We start from the raw sequence: 14,288 nt of genomic DNA, 5'->3' as shown, positions 1-14,288 counted from the left end.
CCCAAGGTCATGCAGCTAGTAACTGATGAGCCAGCATCAAATCTAATTCATCTGACTCTGGAGCTCATGCTGTCAGCCACCACACTACCCTGGTGTGTGGACATTGCAGATTGTGAAGGAATAAGCGAAGTTTGAGAAATTCTTTCGTACTTCTTGACATTAGCAATGCCAGACTCTTACTCTTCCCTGCTCATGTCCTGTCTATTCCCACTTCTCTGCCTTCATTCATGCTCCCTCCTCGATTAGGATGTCTCTTCTACCTCTCTGAAAATCTAAATCCTACCATTTCAAGAACCTTCACAAAATTTAGGTTTTGCAAGAATACTTTCCCTTCCCCAAGTACTCCTGAATTTTTTGCATTCTCTTACCACTTAAATATACAATTTGTACCAAACTGCCTTTGCCTTGCCTTATAATTCTTTTTAAAGAAGACATTACTCCTCTGCTTGCAGGCCTAAAACATGGCTTTTGGAATAAGTCAAAGGCCTCCATAGGACAAGACAGTCCTTTCACAACTTTTAACATTTCTTTTTCTCCAGTTCTATACATACAGGTCTTATTTCTCTGCCACCAGGCTGGAGACACCTCGACAAAAGGAACTGGTTCTCCCAATCCTTTTGTTTCCTTGTAGGTTTTTGTTACTGGACCCTATACTGTATGGCAGGGACAAATTTTGGAACCACAAGTACCTAGGAAATGTTACAGAAGAGAGGATATGGTTCAGCAAATCTCTCCAGAATCCAGCGTCTGTAGAGTGAAAAAGCATCAGCAATAACCTTAGCCTCACTGCTAGCTCTTGACATGTCTTCCCCGCTTTCTCTTCTTCTACCAGCCACTCACCACTGAGGACATCTGCCCTCACTGCAGACGCGGCTCCTGCTTTCCCTGTGACCAGAGAGCCTCTGTTTTCTAACACACAACACCCACACGCCCTGAAGGTGGCTAAACTCTGTTTTCAAAATTTCTCAGCAGTTTGACATGCGAAGTAGGAGCCGGTGACCACAAATAAATGTTTCAGTTAAGTGTGACATAGGTCCTAATGATCGCATGTGTATCAATGATACATTTTTTCAAGCAAAAGAATAACACACTTTATGAAAGGGACAAAGATCATGATCTTTCATCAAGAAAGCTTTTCTAAAACTTTCCACATTTAAAGCTCTTACTTAAATCTCAGTCTGATAACTGATGTGTTTGGGGAGTGGCAAGTGTAGGGAGTGGGGAGTTTCTGGAGCTATTTTTTCTACTCCTGTAGCTATTTAAAAAGCCGCCGAGGCCTCGTCACTGAACATCCCCGCTTTTTGCAGTACTTCCGTCCCCTGGCTCTCTGGTATGATAAGCACAAAATAACAAGCAAAATTAGAGTTTGGGAATTGACTCTGTCTTAAGCATTCACACACAGTGGAAGTGCAGAGGCCCCTGTGCTCCTGCACAGGGAGCCCCCTTTAAACCCCATCTTCCTGTTCTCTTGCTTCCTTTTCTCCAGAGTTCCCCTCCGACAGGAGCAGTGGAAACAATTCACATTGTAGCTTCAACTTAATGACATCTCTGACTCCCCTGTTTGCCTGCTGGCTTAATTTATTCGTGTGCTGTCATCTGCTGTCCCCTGAGACTTTAGCACCACATGGAACCATTGTGCTGGGCTGGGTGTTCTTGAACATGACTCTGAAAAACAATTTTACAAACAGCCTGCCTTCGTATTTTTCCTTTTGTAACTCACTCTGTCACTTGTTCTAGGTGAAAAGCGCCACTGCTTTGACGTCGGCTATACTCCCAGCTATATGTACGAGAAAGAGAGTGAGATAATACAGACCCGAATGATGGACCAAGCCATCAACAATGCCATCAGCTATCTCGGTGCCGAGGCCCTGCGCCCCTTAGTCCAGACACCCCCTGCTCCCACCTCAGAGATGGTTCCAGTTATCAGCAGCATGTATCCCATAGCCCTCACCCGTGCTGAGATGCCGAATGGTGCCCCCCAGGACCTGGAAAAGAAGAGCATCCACCTGCCAGAGAAGAGCCTGCCTTCGGAAAGAGGCCTCTCCCCCAACAACAGTGGCCACGACTCCACGGACACTGACAGCAACCATGAAGAGCGCCAGAATCACATCTATCAGCAAAATCACATGGTCCCCCCGCGCGTCCGCAATGGAATGCCGCTTCTGAAGGAGGTCCCCCGCTCTTATGAACTCCTCAAGCCCCCACCCATCTGCCCACGAGACTCCATCAAAGTGATCAACAAAGAAGGGGAGATGATGGATGTGTATCGGTGTGACCACTGCCGAGTCCTCTTCCTGGATTATGTGATGTTCACTATTCACATGGGTTGCCACGGCTTTCGTGACCCTTTTGAGTGTAACATGTGTGGGTATCGAAGCCATGACCGGTATGAGTTCTCGTCTCACATAGCCAGAGGAGAACACAGAGCCATGCTGAAGTGAACATCTGGTCCCAGAGATGAGTTGCACCTGAGCAGTCAACATTGCTTTTAAAAACTGATACCCCAGCCTAACAAGTTACTCTCAAAAGAAACTCTGTTCCAAGCTCCTTTCCGTACAAAGGGTCACGTTCACATGAGCAACAGAAAAACGCAATCTCTATTCAAAAGTTGTTTGCAGATACACCAGATTACACTCTGTGCAACCTTTGTTTTCCCATCCGGAACTTGAATTTTATATTTTAAAAAGGCAGTGAAGTATTTGGTCATTGTCTTTTGCATCAATAGAACAGGCTTTCTTTGGAGTTTGTTATCAATCAAGAGTCCCCCAGTTGTGCCACACAAGACACTGTTTCTGAGACACATCAGCCAGCCATACGTGCAAAAGCCTTCTGGTTGTAAGCCCAGGCCTACAGAGAAGAAGAGCTGACCGGCTGAACTTGTTGGGGAGACTTGCCCTCTGTACTCACCACAAGGCTGAAGGGTCAGGATGTAATCGCCCCATCCCAGTTAGAGTCTAATAGTAAGGGGAAGAATAGCCATAAAATAAGTCCCTGTTACCAATGACTGAAGACCTAGTCACTGAGAATCAGTCCATTCCTTATCACATAAGAAACAAAAAAAAGTCGTCTGATGATACTTCTGCTTCTACTCTTTACCCTCCCATCTCCAATTAAAAGCTGCTTTGGGTTGAGTCAGTCATCTATAGGAGAAATTCTATACCAGAAGAACTGATGGTTTTAAATATAGACCATCATCGAAACTCCAGGAAGTTGTCCACTGTGGGTGATGGCATCCATTTCCTGTGATCAAGATTGGCAGAGCTGAGTTCTGAGTGACAAGATGGTTTAGCAGCACCACCAGGGGAGAAAGAAAAAAAAATATTTACCTGAAAGTTCTTGGTCTTTTTCATGGAGTATTAGTACAGACCCAAAGCAAACTTGCCAGTGATTTTTTTTTTTTTTTTTATAAAAAAAATACCAAAGACTCCAAAAAGTATGACTTAGTCTCCCCCTCCCTACAGAGAGGACTCAGGGATGGACACCAGGAGTGTTATTTAGATCAGAGCTGAGCTTCATGATGGGGTGAGGAGGGGAACAGCTCTCCTGGCAGGTTCTTCTTTATCAGGCAGGTTGGGTTCTTCCTCACCCCCACTTTAAATGGAGCTGCTGTATTCCACAAAAATTCCTGAAAGTCCGATCTTGGTTCCGCAGATGTATTGGTCATTTCTATCCTTAACTATGGGAGGCATGCTATCAAGGAAAAACACTGTGATCACTATAAAATTAACACCGGAATAGGGGCCACAAAATCTGTTTGTTAGTTCTACATTTGCCCTAAGCAGCTGTATGACTTGGGGCAAATCACTTAACTCTTTTTTTAAATTAAATTTATTGGGGTGACAATGGTTAGTAAAATTACATAGGTTTCAAATGTACAATTCTGTAATACATCATCTCTATATCACATTGTGTGCTTACCACCCAGAGTCGGTTCTCCTTCCATCACCATATATTTGACCCCCTTTACCCTCTTCTACCATCCACCCTCCCCCCTTACCCTCTGGTAACCACTAAACTGTTGTCTGTGTCTATGAGTTTTTGTTTCTTTGTTTGTTTGTTTTGTTCCTTTGTTGCTTTCAGTTTTGTATCCCACATATAAGTGAAGTCATATGGTTCTCGACTTTTTCTGTCTGACTTATTTCTTTCAGCATAATCTCAAAATCCATCCATGTTGTCGCAAATTGCAGTATTTCATCTTTTCTTATGGCAGAATAGTACTCCATTGAAGTCACTTAACTTTTAAAACTAAGTTTCCTAACTGTTGAATAGAGTTGAATTTATATGTTCTGTAAGATCCCTTCCAGCTTTAAATTTATGTGATTATGCAGTAACCAGTTATTTTTTTAAAGCTCTTAATGTATTCGTGGGTATTTAATACCCACCAAAGTTTGAAAAAGTAAGCATTTATGCAGCATTAAGTTTAAGCAGAAGAGTCTATATATGAATATGTGTTTCACATAGCTTTGGTGTGAAAATGGTAGTGTTAAGTTTTTCCTTTAGCCACTGAGTTGTGAATGTAAAGAGGATGGTGGGGAGGAACAAAAAACAGGAAGGTATTTTGATCTTGCCCCAAAGTGTACACACAAACTGGCACCTGCAGCCGCTTGCCAAAACCTTTTTTTTTTTCCTTTTTAAGAACTTGTGTTAGGGAAAATAAATTCTGCTTCCAGGGACAACTTCATGGAGCCTGTTTACAAATTAAGAGTCAGCTTTGTGAATATTTCTACCAGAGCCAAGAATCCCAAATTCCTGGTAGATTCGCATTTTATGTATCTGCCTTGATATTTCAAAAGGGTTTATGCATTAGGCTCAAACTCAACTCGTTTATGTGTGGCCAGTAATTAAAATGTTCCACCTCAGACTGCACAAATGGCTTATCCCTCTTTGTAGCATGGCGTCTGTCTCAGGAAAAAAGATTTTGTGAAATTCCATGGCAACAGTCCCAACACGTTGGAGATTTCAGCTAAAAGACTAGATGTATTTCTGTGTGTAGTATTCACTATATCACTGTGTTTACATAATCCTAGACTCCAAGCTGTGCCAGGTTGCTTATACCCATTGTGAAAGAGGAGCTGCTTATTAAATTCTTGAAATATCACACATCCTGTTGACTATTCAGGAAGCAGAAGAAAGAGAATTTGGAAGTGAGGATTAGTAGGAGGGAAGCTAGGGAAAGCAAGCATTTCCACCAGATTAGTGGGAAAGTCTCTGTTGAAGACACCAACTTCTGCACCTAAGATAGTGAAATGAAGGCCCATCCCACCCACTTGGGGACGCTTTTTGTTGATATGACCCTCATTTTCCCTGTGACTAATGGGTTTTCTGAATGATTTCCAAAGGCTGTACTTTCAGAGTAGCATTCTGAGCCTAGATGAGGGCATGTCAAGTCCAGAGAAAATTTATATGGAAACTCCACCTTCTTCTAGCTTAAAAGTTGAACCAGGTGGTATGTAATGGTTACCACCACACAAGTAAACACTTTCTTCTGTAGGCACTCCTTATACTAATTAATGACCCTCCACCGTCCCCGTGCTGGGGGTGGGGGAAGAGGGTGAAGGAGAATGTTAGCAAGATGCTTAGAGAAAAGGGCGAGTCAGGACTCATGTCTGACCAACCAATGGACCCTGTTGGACAGTGAAGTCTCGTAGCGGCTTCAGGCAGCACATTTGCTTTCTGAGCCAGAGTCCCTCTGAACGTGTTGGTCTCTCTCCATTATTAGGCAGGCCTCCCACCACACACTCAGGAGGCCACAATCTGAGAAACAGCCCACCCCATGAAAAGTTCCCTTGGAGCCAAGGAGACAAAATGGGGGTAAGGGTGAAAAAGGGAGAAAACTGGATCTCCAAATGTCCCTTGCCACCAATTGACGTGTTGCAAGGGTATTTCCTACTGGCAGAGAACTAAACAGAAGTGTTCTCCCCATTACCCTCCACCACTACCACCAGGGGGGAAAAAATTAATAAATCCAGCAGTTTCTAGATTCCTTAAGTCACTCTCCCAAAAAGATATTTGCCTTCATACAGATAAACTAGCTAATCTTATGCTCTGTTACCTCTGGGCTGTTCCTGACTCAGCTTTTGACTTTGTCAGTGACACAATCTCTCACCTTTTAAGTGCAGCACTCGACATTTTGCTAGGCCCATGCAGTGGCCCAGATATAAAAGGACCTCAGATTTCTTTTGCAAAGAGAAATGTTTAAGAATACAAAATGTTACTCACTTGAAACACTGTGTTATTAACAAAGCTCACATCAACATAAAGTTTCCCCAAGTAGCTTCTGTATCATTATTCTTCTCCTCCTTTGCTGAATATGAGGTTTAGAATATTTGAAGGGAAAAAGCAGCACTTCCCAGGGCGGGCAGTAAGACTGTAATGGAAGTATTAAATGTTTAAAGCCCTCACTTTAAACTGGACCCCACTGAGAGCAGGTATGTATGTTGGTCTCTAGTGGAGATTTAGAAACTTGGAGACACTCAAGATTTGAGCCCTCAGAGATGTCTGAGCTCTTTCACAAAGACTCAGAATTTGGACTTGTGAGCTCAAGGAGAGTAACGAACGTGAAGCGATGAACATTTTGTCCTGGAAAACAGCATCAGGCTGTGGAGAAGATGAGCAGTATATAGTAATATTTCTTACCTTGTAAAGAGTTGGGAGCTATTTCTGTGCTCAGACAGAAAGCATAGTTGAGACTCTGTAGGCAGAGTTCAGAAAAGCAGAATGACTGGGGATGTACGTGCCTGTAAAGAGGACAATTTTGACCTGAAACCAAAGGCCACCTGAGGAAAAGGACTCTGTTCTCTAAAGGACTGACTGGTTCTGAGAATGATCAGTGAACCCAGAGTTGGGGACTCCTGCCTCTAAGACTGGGGGCTCAGAAGAGCCCAACGAGAGCTGCAGGCTTTAAACTTGTGTGAGCTCATAACACAAGACTGGACCTCTGTTTACCCAGCTGTATATAGTCTGTACCCCTCCATGCTCTCAATACGATAAAGAGATCATTGTACTTTAAAGAAGGTGAATGCGTTTCCTCTGAATATTATAATAGTGGACTGTCTTATACATTGATATTGAGTTATCTGAAATTGGAGTGTTAATATTTTGATTAAAAAATGTAAGGTCATAACAATATCTACCTCCCAAAGATGTTGTGAGGTTTTATGTAATTTTGTCTATGGGGTAATATTACTTTTTTTTTTAAGGGGTTGGGGGGATTCTGTTGGATGGTTGCAAATTTTCCACTATATGTACTATATTTGGATTTAAAGACATGGAAAATATTCAAAGACCATACTAGGATCATAATAATAATTCAGTTGCCAATGGAGGCAACTGGTCTGTAACACAGTTTCCTTCGTGTTGTTTTAATGCATAAGAGTAAAGAACATACTGAACCTTAGAACCAATGTGCTTTAACCACAGGCTACAGGTACTTCACAGCATTGCAGCCAGGGGAGTAGAACAGCTTTGCTCCCTCGCCATCTTATGCGCCCTCAGCCATTAAGTCCCCAAGCAATTTAGTTTCCTCAAATGTTCCTCACTGTCCGTCTCCCCACTGACCCATTCTAGAAAACCTGGGGAGCAGTCCCATAGTGCCACCCACCTTCCAAGCCCGTGCCACGCATCTGTGGGGCCTGTTTCATATTCTGAATATAAGTGCAGCTTTGCTTCTTCCTCTCCTAGAAAAGGCTGAGAACAGACATTTTAACATGCGAGGAAAATGGGGCAGCCTGAAGAGTGACGGATCCCATTGCCAGTGAGTCATTTATACAAGGACTCTTCCATGTTAGCAGATATGGCCCTTTTTGGTGGGTCTGCTTCTGTGGGTTCACAGAAACCAAATTACTGTGGGTTGCAAAGAATTAGCAGGTCATTTGAAAAGCAGACATCCCTTCACCCAGACTGTGGTTTTGCATGCTCAGGTTCTCAGTCTGTGTGAGCTTTGGTGAGGGATCATTTTGGCTGCTGGAAAAACCATAGCTTAATTTTAACTTTTGGTTGCCAAAGCCACCACACGTGTGGTCTGTGGATGACCCTCGTCTGCAGAATGACGGTGAGGAAGGGAATGTGGTTTGGGGCTCACAGCAGCCTTTCCACCAGGAGTGAGGGAGGGAGACCTTGCCGAGAAGTTTTGACACAACCTGTGCTCACAGCATTGTCATCTGCGTTTCTCAGAAATGCCCTCCCTGCCCAGCACTGACCTTCCCTCTTGATCACCTCAAGTTTGACCTGGAGTCCAGCCATTTGGAGCACTGTAAGGCCCCCTACTCTCAATAACGAGTGTTTAACGAGTCTGCTTCTGAAATGTAGCCGTGCTAACCTTGCCAGAACCATGAGTGCATCCTTGCATCAAAAACAACCCTGCTGATAATTTTCAAGGTTTCTTTATGTTTGATTTTTTACACTGAAAATAAAAAATATATATACTGGTGTGTTTAAAATTAGTCATTGTGCATGCGTATCATTTATAGTTGCTGCTGTCAGAAAGTGGAAGGGTTCAATTCTACCTCTAGGGATATTTCTTAATTTAGCCCCTCTGGCTATTGCTTAAAGTCCAAGTACCAAGATAAGTGGAATTGTCACCAAAAGAAAGCATCTCCCCTGATGCCTTGCTCAGCCTGCCATTGGTGTCCTGCTGCTAGCCACCATGTCCCCATAGTGGGGTTCTGGTTCCACTAGTCCTTAGTTCACTAAAGGAACTGGAGGAGATTGGGTCCTTCACCTGACAGGATCAACACATCAAGCACAGTGTCTCCCAGTTCCAAGACACCATCCCACCCTCCCTCCCAGCAGGGATTGTTCCTAAAAGATAGGCAAGTCCTGACTTTTTCATCTGTAGGGTCTCAGAAACATCCATTGGGAAACTCAAGTTATAGTTATTGAACCACATTTAAATATAGTCTTTAGACACCTGGAGGCCCAAAGCTAAGGTGTTGGGAGGAAAGCTCCTAGGAGAATGTCATAGGGATCGCACAGCTTTCTCCCTGTCTTGGTATCTTCTGTTCTCTCTTAGAAAATGTCAGAAAGAGTCTGAGAGGTGGTCTGGCTTCCTGCTCCGACTCATCCAAAACACCTTCCCTTTCCTTCCTGTGGGAGAGGCAGGAGGAAGGCATTTCTGAGGTTTAGGATTAGCAAATGTAGGCAAGGTTGGTGGCAGCTTTTGCCGGCTCTACCTTCAGCACCGTCTCCCTCCATTCAGCACCACCAGGCTGTTTTCAGGATCTTCAACAGGTTTTCCAGTCTCACCACTAAGAGCAGAGAGAGAAGACTGGTATTGCAGTCTGTCTTTGTATTGTAACATTAAATGCATTCAAAAATGGCCTCTTGGTAGCTGATTTTCAGTCTTGGAAAGAATAGTATGCAGCTGTTCCCATCTCTGTTCCCTTCCCAAAGCAGAAGCAGTTCAGGGAGGAAAGAGGGAGACAGGGATCCCCTTTGCCAGTGAGCGGAGGAGAGAGAGCCATAGCTGGCTGGTGCTGGGGTTGGGACGGAATGAACTTCCAGCCTGAGGACAGTTTCCTTTCCTAAGTCTTGGGAACTAATTGGATGCTTTAGAGGGTGGTGGGCCTGGCAGTGGAGGGCACCCTACACCTGCACCCTCCTCCCCCATCACTCAACACAACCAGGCCATTCACATAGGCTGCGTGCCCAAATCTCCACCTGCAGGCAACTGCCACCCAAGGGCAGGCAGGGGAACAAGGCCCTATATCTCTTCCCTGCCTCCTGTCCCTGAGCATCCAGAGTCTGAGGGAGAGTGGAGGTGAGAACTTTGGGAAGGCCAGGAAGGCTGAGGGATGGTGGAGGAATACATGAGGCCCAGGACACGAGTTCTGACTGCAGAGCATTCCCAGGTCAGACAGTTGTTTGCATAAAAGCCAAAAGCCACTGCACCTGGGGTGGGGAGGCCCTCTGGGGAGATACTCCCTGGCTTGGGGGAGAGGGGGGAAGGAAGGTGTCATGGAAAGTCCCTGAAGGACACGGGGTGTTGAATTTGCTGCGGTTTTGTTTTTAACTCTGTCTTGACCTGTGAAGTAAGCAGGTGCCTCCCTTCCCCCAAAATAACAGATCTTCCCCCAGAATAACATGAACATACCCCAGGAAAGAGCACTGTAGTGGAAAGAATGGAGGTTAGAGAGCCTGTGGGTGATGTAAAGTGCCCCCCTTCCCCAGGACTGAGGGGGCAGGAAGCCCCAGAACAGCCTTTTCCCATCACCTCGCCTCCCCCCTCAGCCCCCTGGCCCCCTGGCCCTGAAGAGCTGCCTAGTCAGATAAACCACAGCCCTGGGGGCGGCTGATGGATGGGAACTAGGGGGGCAGATGCCACCTCCTCCCCCAGGCCTGTCCTTCCACCAGCTCAATCCCCATGCCACCCCCACTGGAATTACAGTCTCAGCACCTCCACCTCCCTCTTGCTCACAGACCCTAACTGCCCTCCCTAGATGTGTGTGTGTGTGTGTGTGTGTGTGTGTGTGTGTGTGTGTGTGTGTAAAGCAGGCAGAGCATTCCAGCTGAGTACTTGGACTCCTGGGTTCCAGTCCCAGCCTTGCCACTCTCTGGGTGACCCTGGGCACTTGGCTTTCTCTCTGGGCCTTGATTTTTTTCCCTAGAGTCGTATCTCTGAAGTTCCTTCCAGCTGGGACTTAGCCTGACCTCAACCCCATTGCTCCAGCCAGGCCTTTCCTCTCTAACTCCAGAAACAAGAATAGGAGAGAGGTCCTGTTCCCTCTCCCTTCTCTCCCCATCAATTCAGGCCCTGGGACTGAGGTAGGGCCCAGGAGCTAGGGTGATGGCCGCCTGTCATTTTTGCAGGTGATCACTTTCTTAACCGTTCTATGAAATTCCAATCCTGGCCCACAGGGTTGTGGGGGACAGGTGGGTGATAGTGGGAGGCTTTGAAAATGGGCGCTGAGGCCGGGTCTGAACTTCGTCCTCTCGCAGGATCTCCTCTTAAATCTGCGTTGACCCAGACACCGGATTCCTGGGTTGGGGGTGTCTGGGAGAGGATAGCTTCGGCCAGGCGGAGGGTGGGAAGGGGTGCGGTGCCGTGCGAGGTGGGAGTTGAGGGGGGTGTGAGGGGAGGGGCAGCTGCACTTCTGAGAAACAGCTCGGCATCTCAGCAGCCCGCAGCCTAACCCCCTGCCTGCGGCTTCACAGCTCGCTCCTCCTGCCGCCCACGCCGCTCGGGGCCTCTCCGGGGGTCGGCAGCCCCCGCGAAGGCGGCGGCCGCTGGGGTGGAGTGGCAGCTCGGGGAACAGCGGAGTGGAACCCATGGGGGTGGGAAATGGAGGGGGGCGCGGGGAGCATGACATCCAGGAGTAAAAACCCACCTCTCACTCGAGGTCCTGAGCGCTGGACCCAAGCCCGCCTGTGTGTCCCCCCTCCACCCCTACCCAGGTACTCTCCCATCACACCCGGGGCAGGATCCAGAAGTGAAACTACTCGGGGTCACAGCCCAGCGCCGCCGCTGTGCCCCGCCCCGCCCTTCCGGGCACTGCAGCCCTGCAGGATCTCCCAGCGCTCCAGCGACTGCAGGGAGGAAGCTGGGGGAGGGGAAGGGGAAGTGCCCCGCGGGACAGTCTGCAGAGCACGGCCTTCTCTCCCGGGGGTGCCCGCTGGTAACCACGAGTGGGAACCTCGAGAGGCGCCGACCTTACACCGGGAGCCGAGAGGGCGGCGCCTGCACTTTCCTCCATGGCCGCTGGGTGTCACTGCAACCGCGCGGCTGAGCCAGTCCGGGTCGCGCCGTGAGGCGCCGGCGTGGGTCCCAGGGAGGGCGAGGACCCGAATCCACCGCGCCGGCGAGGTCCTGCCTAGCCTTCGCCCCCAGATGCCCTGCTATGCTTGGATCAGGCGCTCAGACCTCCTTTCACCCACCTGGTCTCTGGAAGCCACTACCCAGCCCACCGACTCACAATGAACAAACTGGCCCTCTTGCGGGGCTACGGATGGGCTCGTTTCTGTTGCGCCACACGAACCCCCCCACCACCACCACCACCTCCCGCTACGGCCCGGGTCCGTCGGCCCGGGGATCGACGGCGCTGAGCACCAGACCCCAACCAAGTACGCCCCCTGGCGAAGCGGGCGGGCCTTCCCATCGCAGAGATGGAGGTGGCTTTGCGCAGCCGGGCGCCTACAACACCCTTGATGGCCCAGTGCCCCTCGGTGCCAGCAACCGCGTGCATGCCGAGTTATTCCAGGGGGAGGAGGGGTGGAAGGACGCGCGGCGGGTGCAGAGCACCTTTCACACGTGCTGCGGAGCCAGAGCGACTGCGGGTTGGATCCCTGGGGGATGAGTCCTGGTGGGCTACGGGTCCCCGGGTGTATCCTCACTCCAGGCCCGACTGACTCTTAGGTCATGCCCTATTCACCCAGCCGGCGCTCCGCAGCCTCCCAGCTCTTCCCTTCGATGTGTGGGACGGGGTGCCTCAGCTTGGGAGAAGGAAACCAAAAGGTGGGAACTGTATCACGACCGATGGGTGAAGAGGGCTGTGGTGAGCCAAGGCTGGAAGAACGGAGGTATCCTGGAATCCTTTGGAAAACGGGTGGTCTGGTAGGAATGTCCACTTCTACCGTGTCCTGGATCTAACTCAGGTCACCAGTTGGGCAGGTACATGCAGAGGAACACACCCGGTTTGCTGCTGCTGGGGGTGTGGCGGGAAGGTGCAGACAGCCCATTCCATCCTTGTGTACAGCTTTCCCTAGAATTCCAAGGTCATGGGGCCCAGCTCCATTAAGGACACCCTAGGAGGATCCACCTAGTGGCCTTAAAAGAGTGGCATTGGCCTCCCAATCTCCCTCACTCTCCCCCAAACCACCCAAGATAAACCCAATCCTAGTAAAAACAAACTGCTTACCATGAAAACACAGCTGCAACTAAACAGCCCCTTAGGTGCCCAGCAAAGAAAAACTGCCCCTTCCTTGGGGCAGATGCAGCTCTGCAAGGGGATGTTAGCTCAACGCACACGGGATTAAGTCTCAGGCCACATTAGGGCCTGGTAGCGCACAGCTTCTCAGCCCAGATAGTAACCCCACTTCCCAACACCCCTTCCTATATGGAGATCATGGGGGACCCCTGGGGACCAGCCTCAGCCCCAGGATCACCCACTCCCTGTGACTCTAGACTCCAGTCTGCAACATCCAACTCCCCCAAGATCCAACTCCCTCTTTCCCTCCTCCCAACATCCCACCCCAGCTGGAAGCTCAGAGTCCACTGTCCTAAGAGGCCACTGCACACCTCACTCTCAAGCCCCAAAACTGAGGTTCTGCCATCAGCACAGGACAGGAAAGCTGACTGCCATAGACCCTACCACTGTGCAAGCTGAACCGACTCCTGACTCGGCCCCCTTTTCTGTCTGCTGGACCAGATCAGTGTTTCAGTAGTGGGAAGCCTTTTTTCTAAATATACCATGAAGCCAAACTCCCAGATATAAAGGCAATGTTCCCCCCAATGCCACCCTAACCTGCCCCCAACCCCTTCTGGAACCCTTGGACTCCAGGAAGCTAGTTAAAAAAACTGCTTATGTAGACAGTTCAGAAGAAAGGAGCCTTCCTAGTAGCCTTGGTCTCCCGACTCCTTTCCTTCTTCCCTCCTCCCTCAGGGTGCCTGGCCCTGGAGGATCAGGAGCCAGGTGGGGTCACTGATCCGATGTTAAACCCTCAAGCCTGCACCAGGTCCTTCACCCTGTGTGAGGACAGAGCCCCAGAAAGCAGTTTCCAGGCTCTCGGCCTCACATAGACAGGTGCTGGCTCAGGTAGTAAATGGCCATCAACGGTGATTGCATGGCCGTCAGCTGTGGCTAGTTGGCCGTCAGCTGTAACCAGTGAGCCATTGGCCACTAATATAACTGCTGTGGCTACGCTAGCAGAAAATGGGGGCTAGCAAGAAGATGCAAGTGGCGCAGTGAGGGTTGAGAATTGTGTGGCTCCTGTTTCCTGTTTCTCCAACCCAGCCGCCAGCGAGAATATACTAGTATGACTCCCTACCTATGGCTCCGTGGGTGTTCCTTTTTGGCCTCACCATATCCATATCCTGCGTTCTTATGTGGGGAGCAGGAGCAGAGACCCCGCAGGCCTCCCTGCACGACAAATGGCGCAGCGAGCAGGGTCTCCCGCACGACACCCTGTGAACTTGGAAGCTGCAAAGATTTCACTGAACAGGATGTCTGGGGAGCAGGGAGAACATGAACTGACCAGAGCTTTGTCCATGGATACCCTACCCAGGACATATTCGGGGAGGTAGGTGTCATGCGGGGTCTCCTGTCCTGTCCCCCACATAAGAACGCAGAATAGGA

General features: G+C 48.9%; 1 protein-coding gene across 4 annotated transcripts in view; it reads left to right on the top strand.

Moving 5' to 3' along the window:
- The window catches only part of IKZF3 (IKAROS family zinc finger 3), a 79,458-nt gene extending 71,017 nt beyond the window's left edge, over positions 1 to 8,441 (top strand). For all 4 annotated transcript variants that reach the window (XM_074319637.1, XM_019747807.2, XM_074319638.1 and 1 more), the window contains one exon: positions 1,738 to 8,441. In XM_074319637.1, coding sequence (XP_074175738.1) covers positions 1,738 to 2,441 — 704 coding nt within the window. In that variant the 3' untranslated portion in view covers positions 2,442 to 8,441. The remainder of the gene's footprint in view (positions 1 to 1,737) is intronic.
- The last annotated feature ends 5,847 nt before the right edge of the window (positions 8,442 to 14,288 follow it).

This window comes from Rhinolophus sinicus, linkage group LG15 (assembly GCF_036562045.2).
Source record: "Rhinolophus sinicus isolate RSC01 linkage group LG15, ASM3656204v1, whole genome shotgun sequence".
NCBI lineage: Eukaryota > Metazoa > Chordata > Mammalia > Chiroptera > Rhinolophidae > Rhinolophus > Rhinolophus sinicus.
The sequence above is the reverse complement of the archived record's forward strand: the minus strand, read 5'-3'. Positions and strand labels throughout refer to the sequence as shown.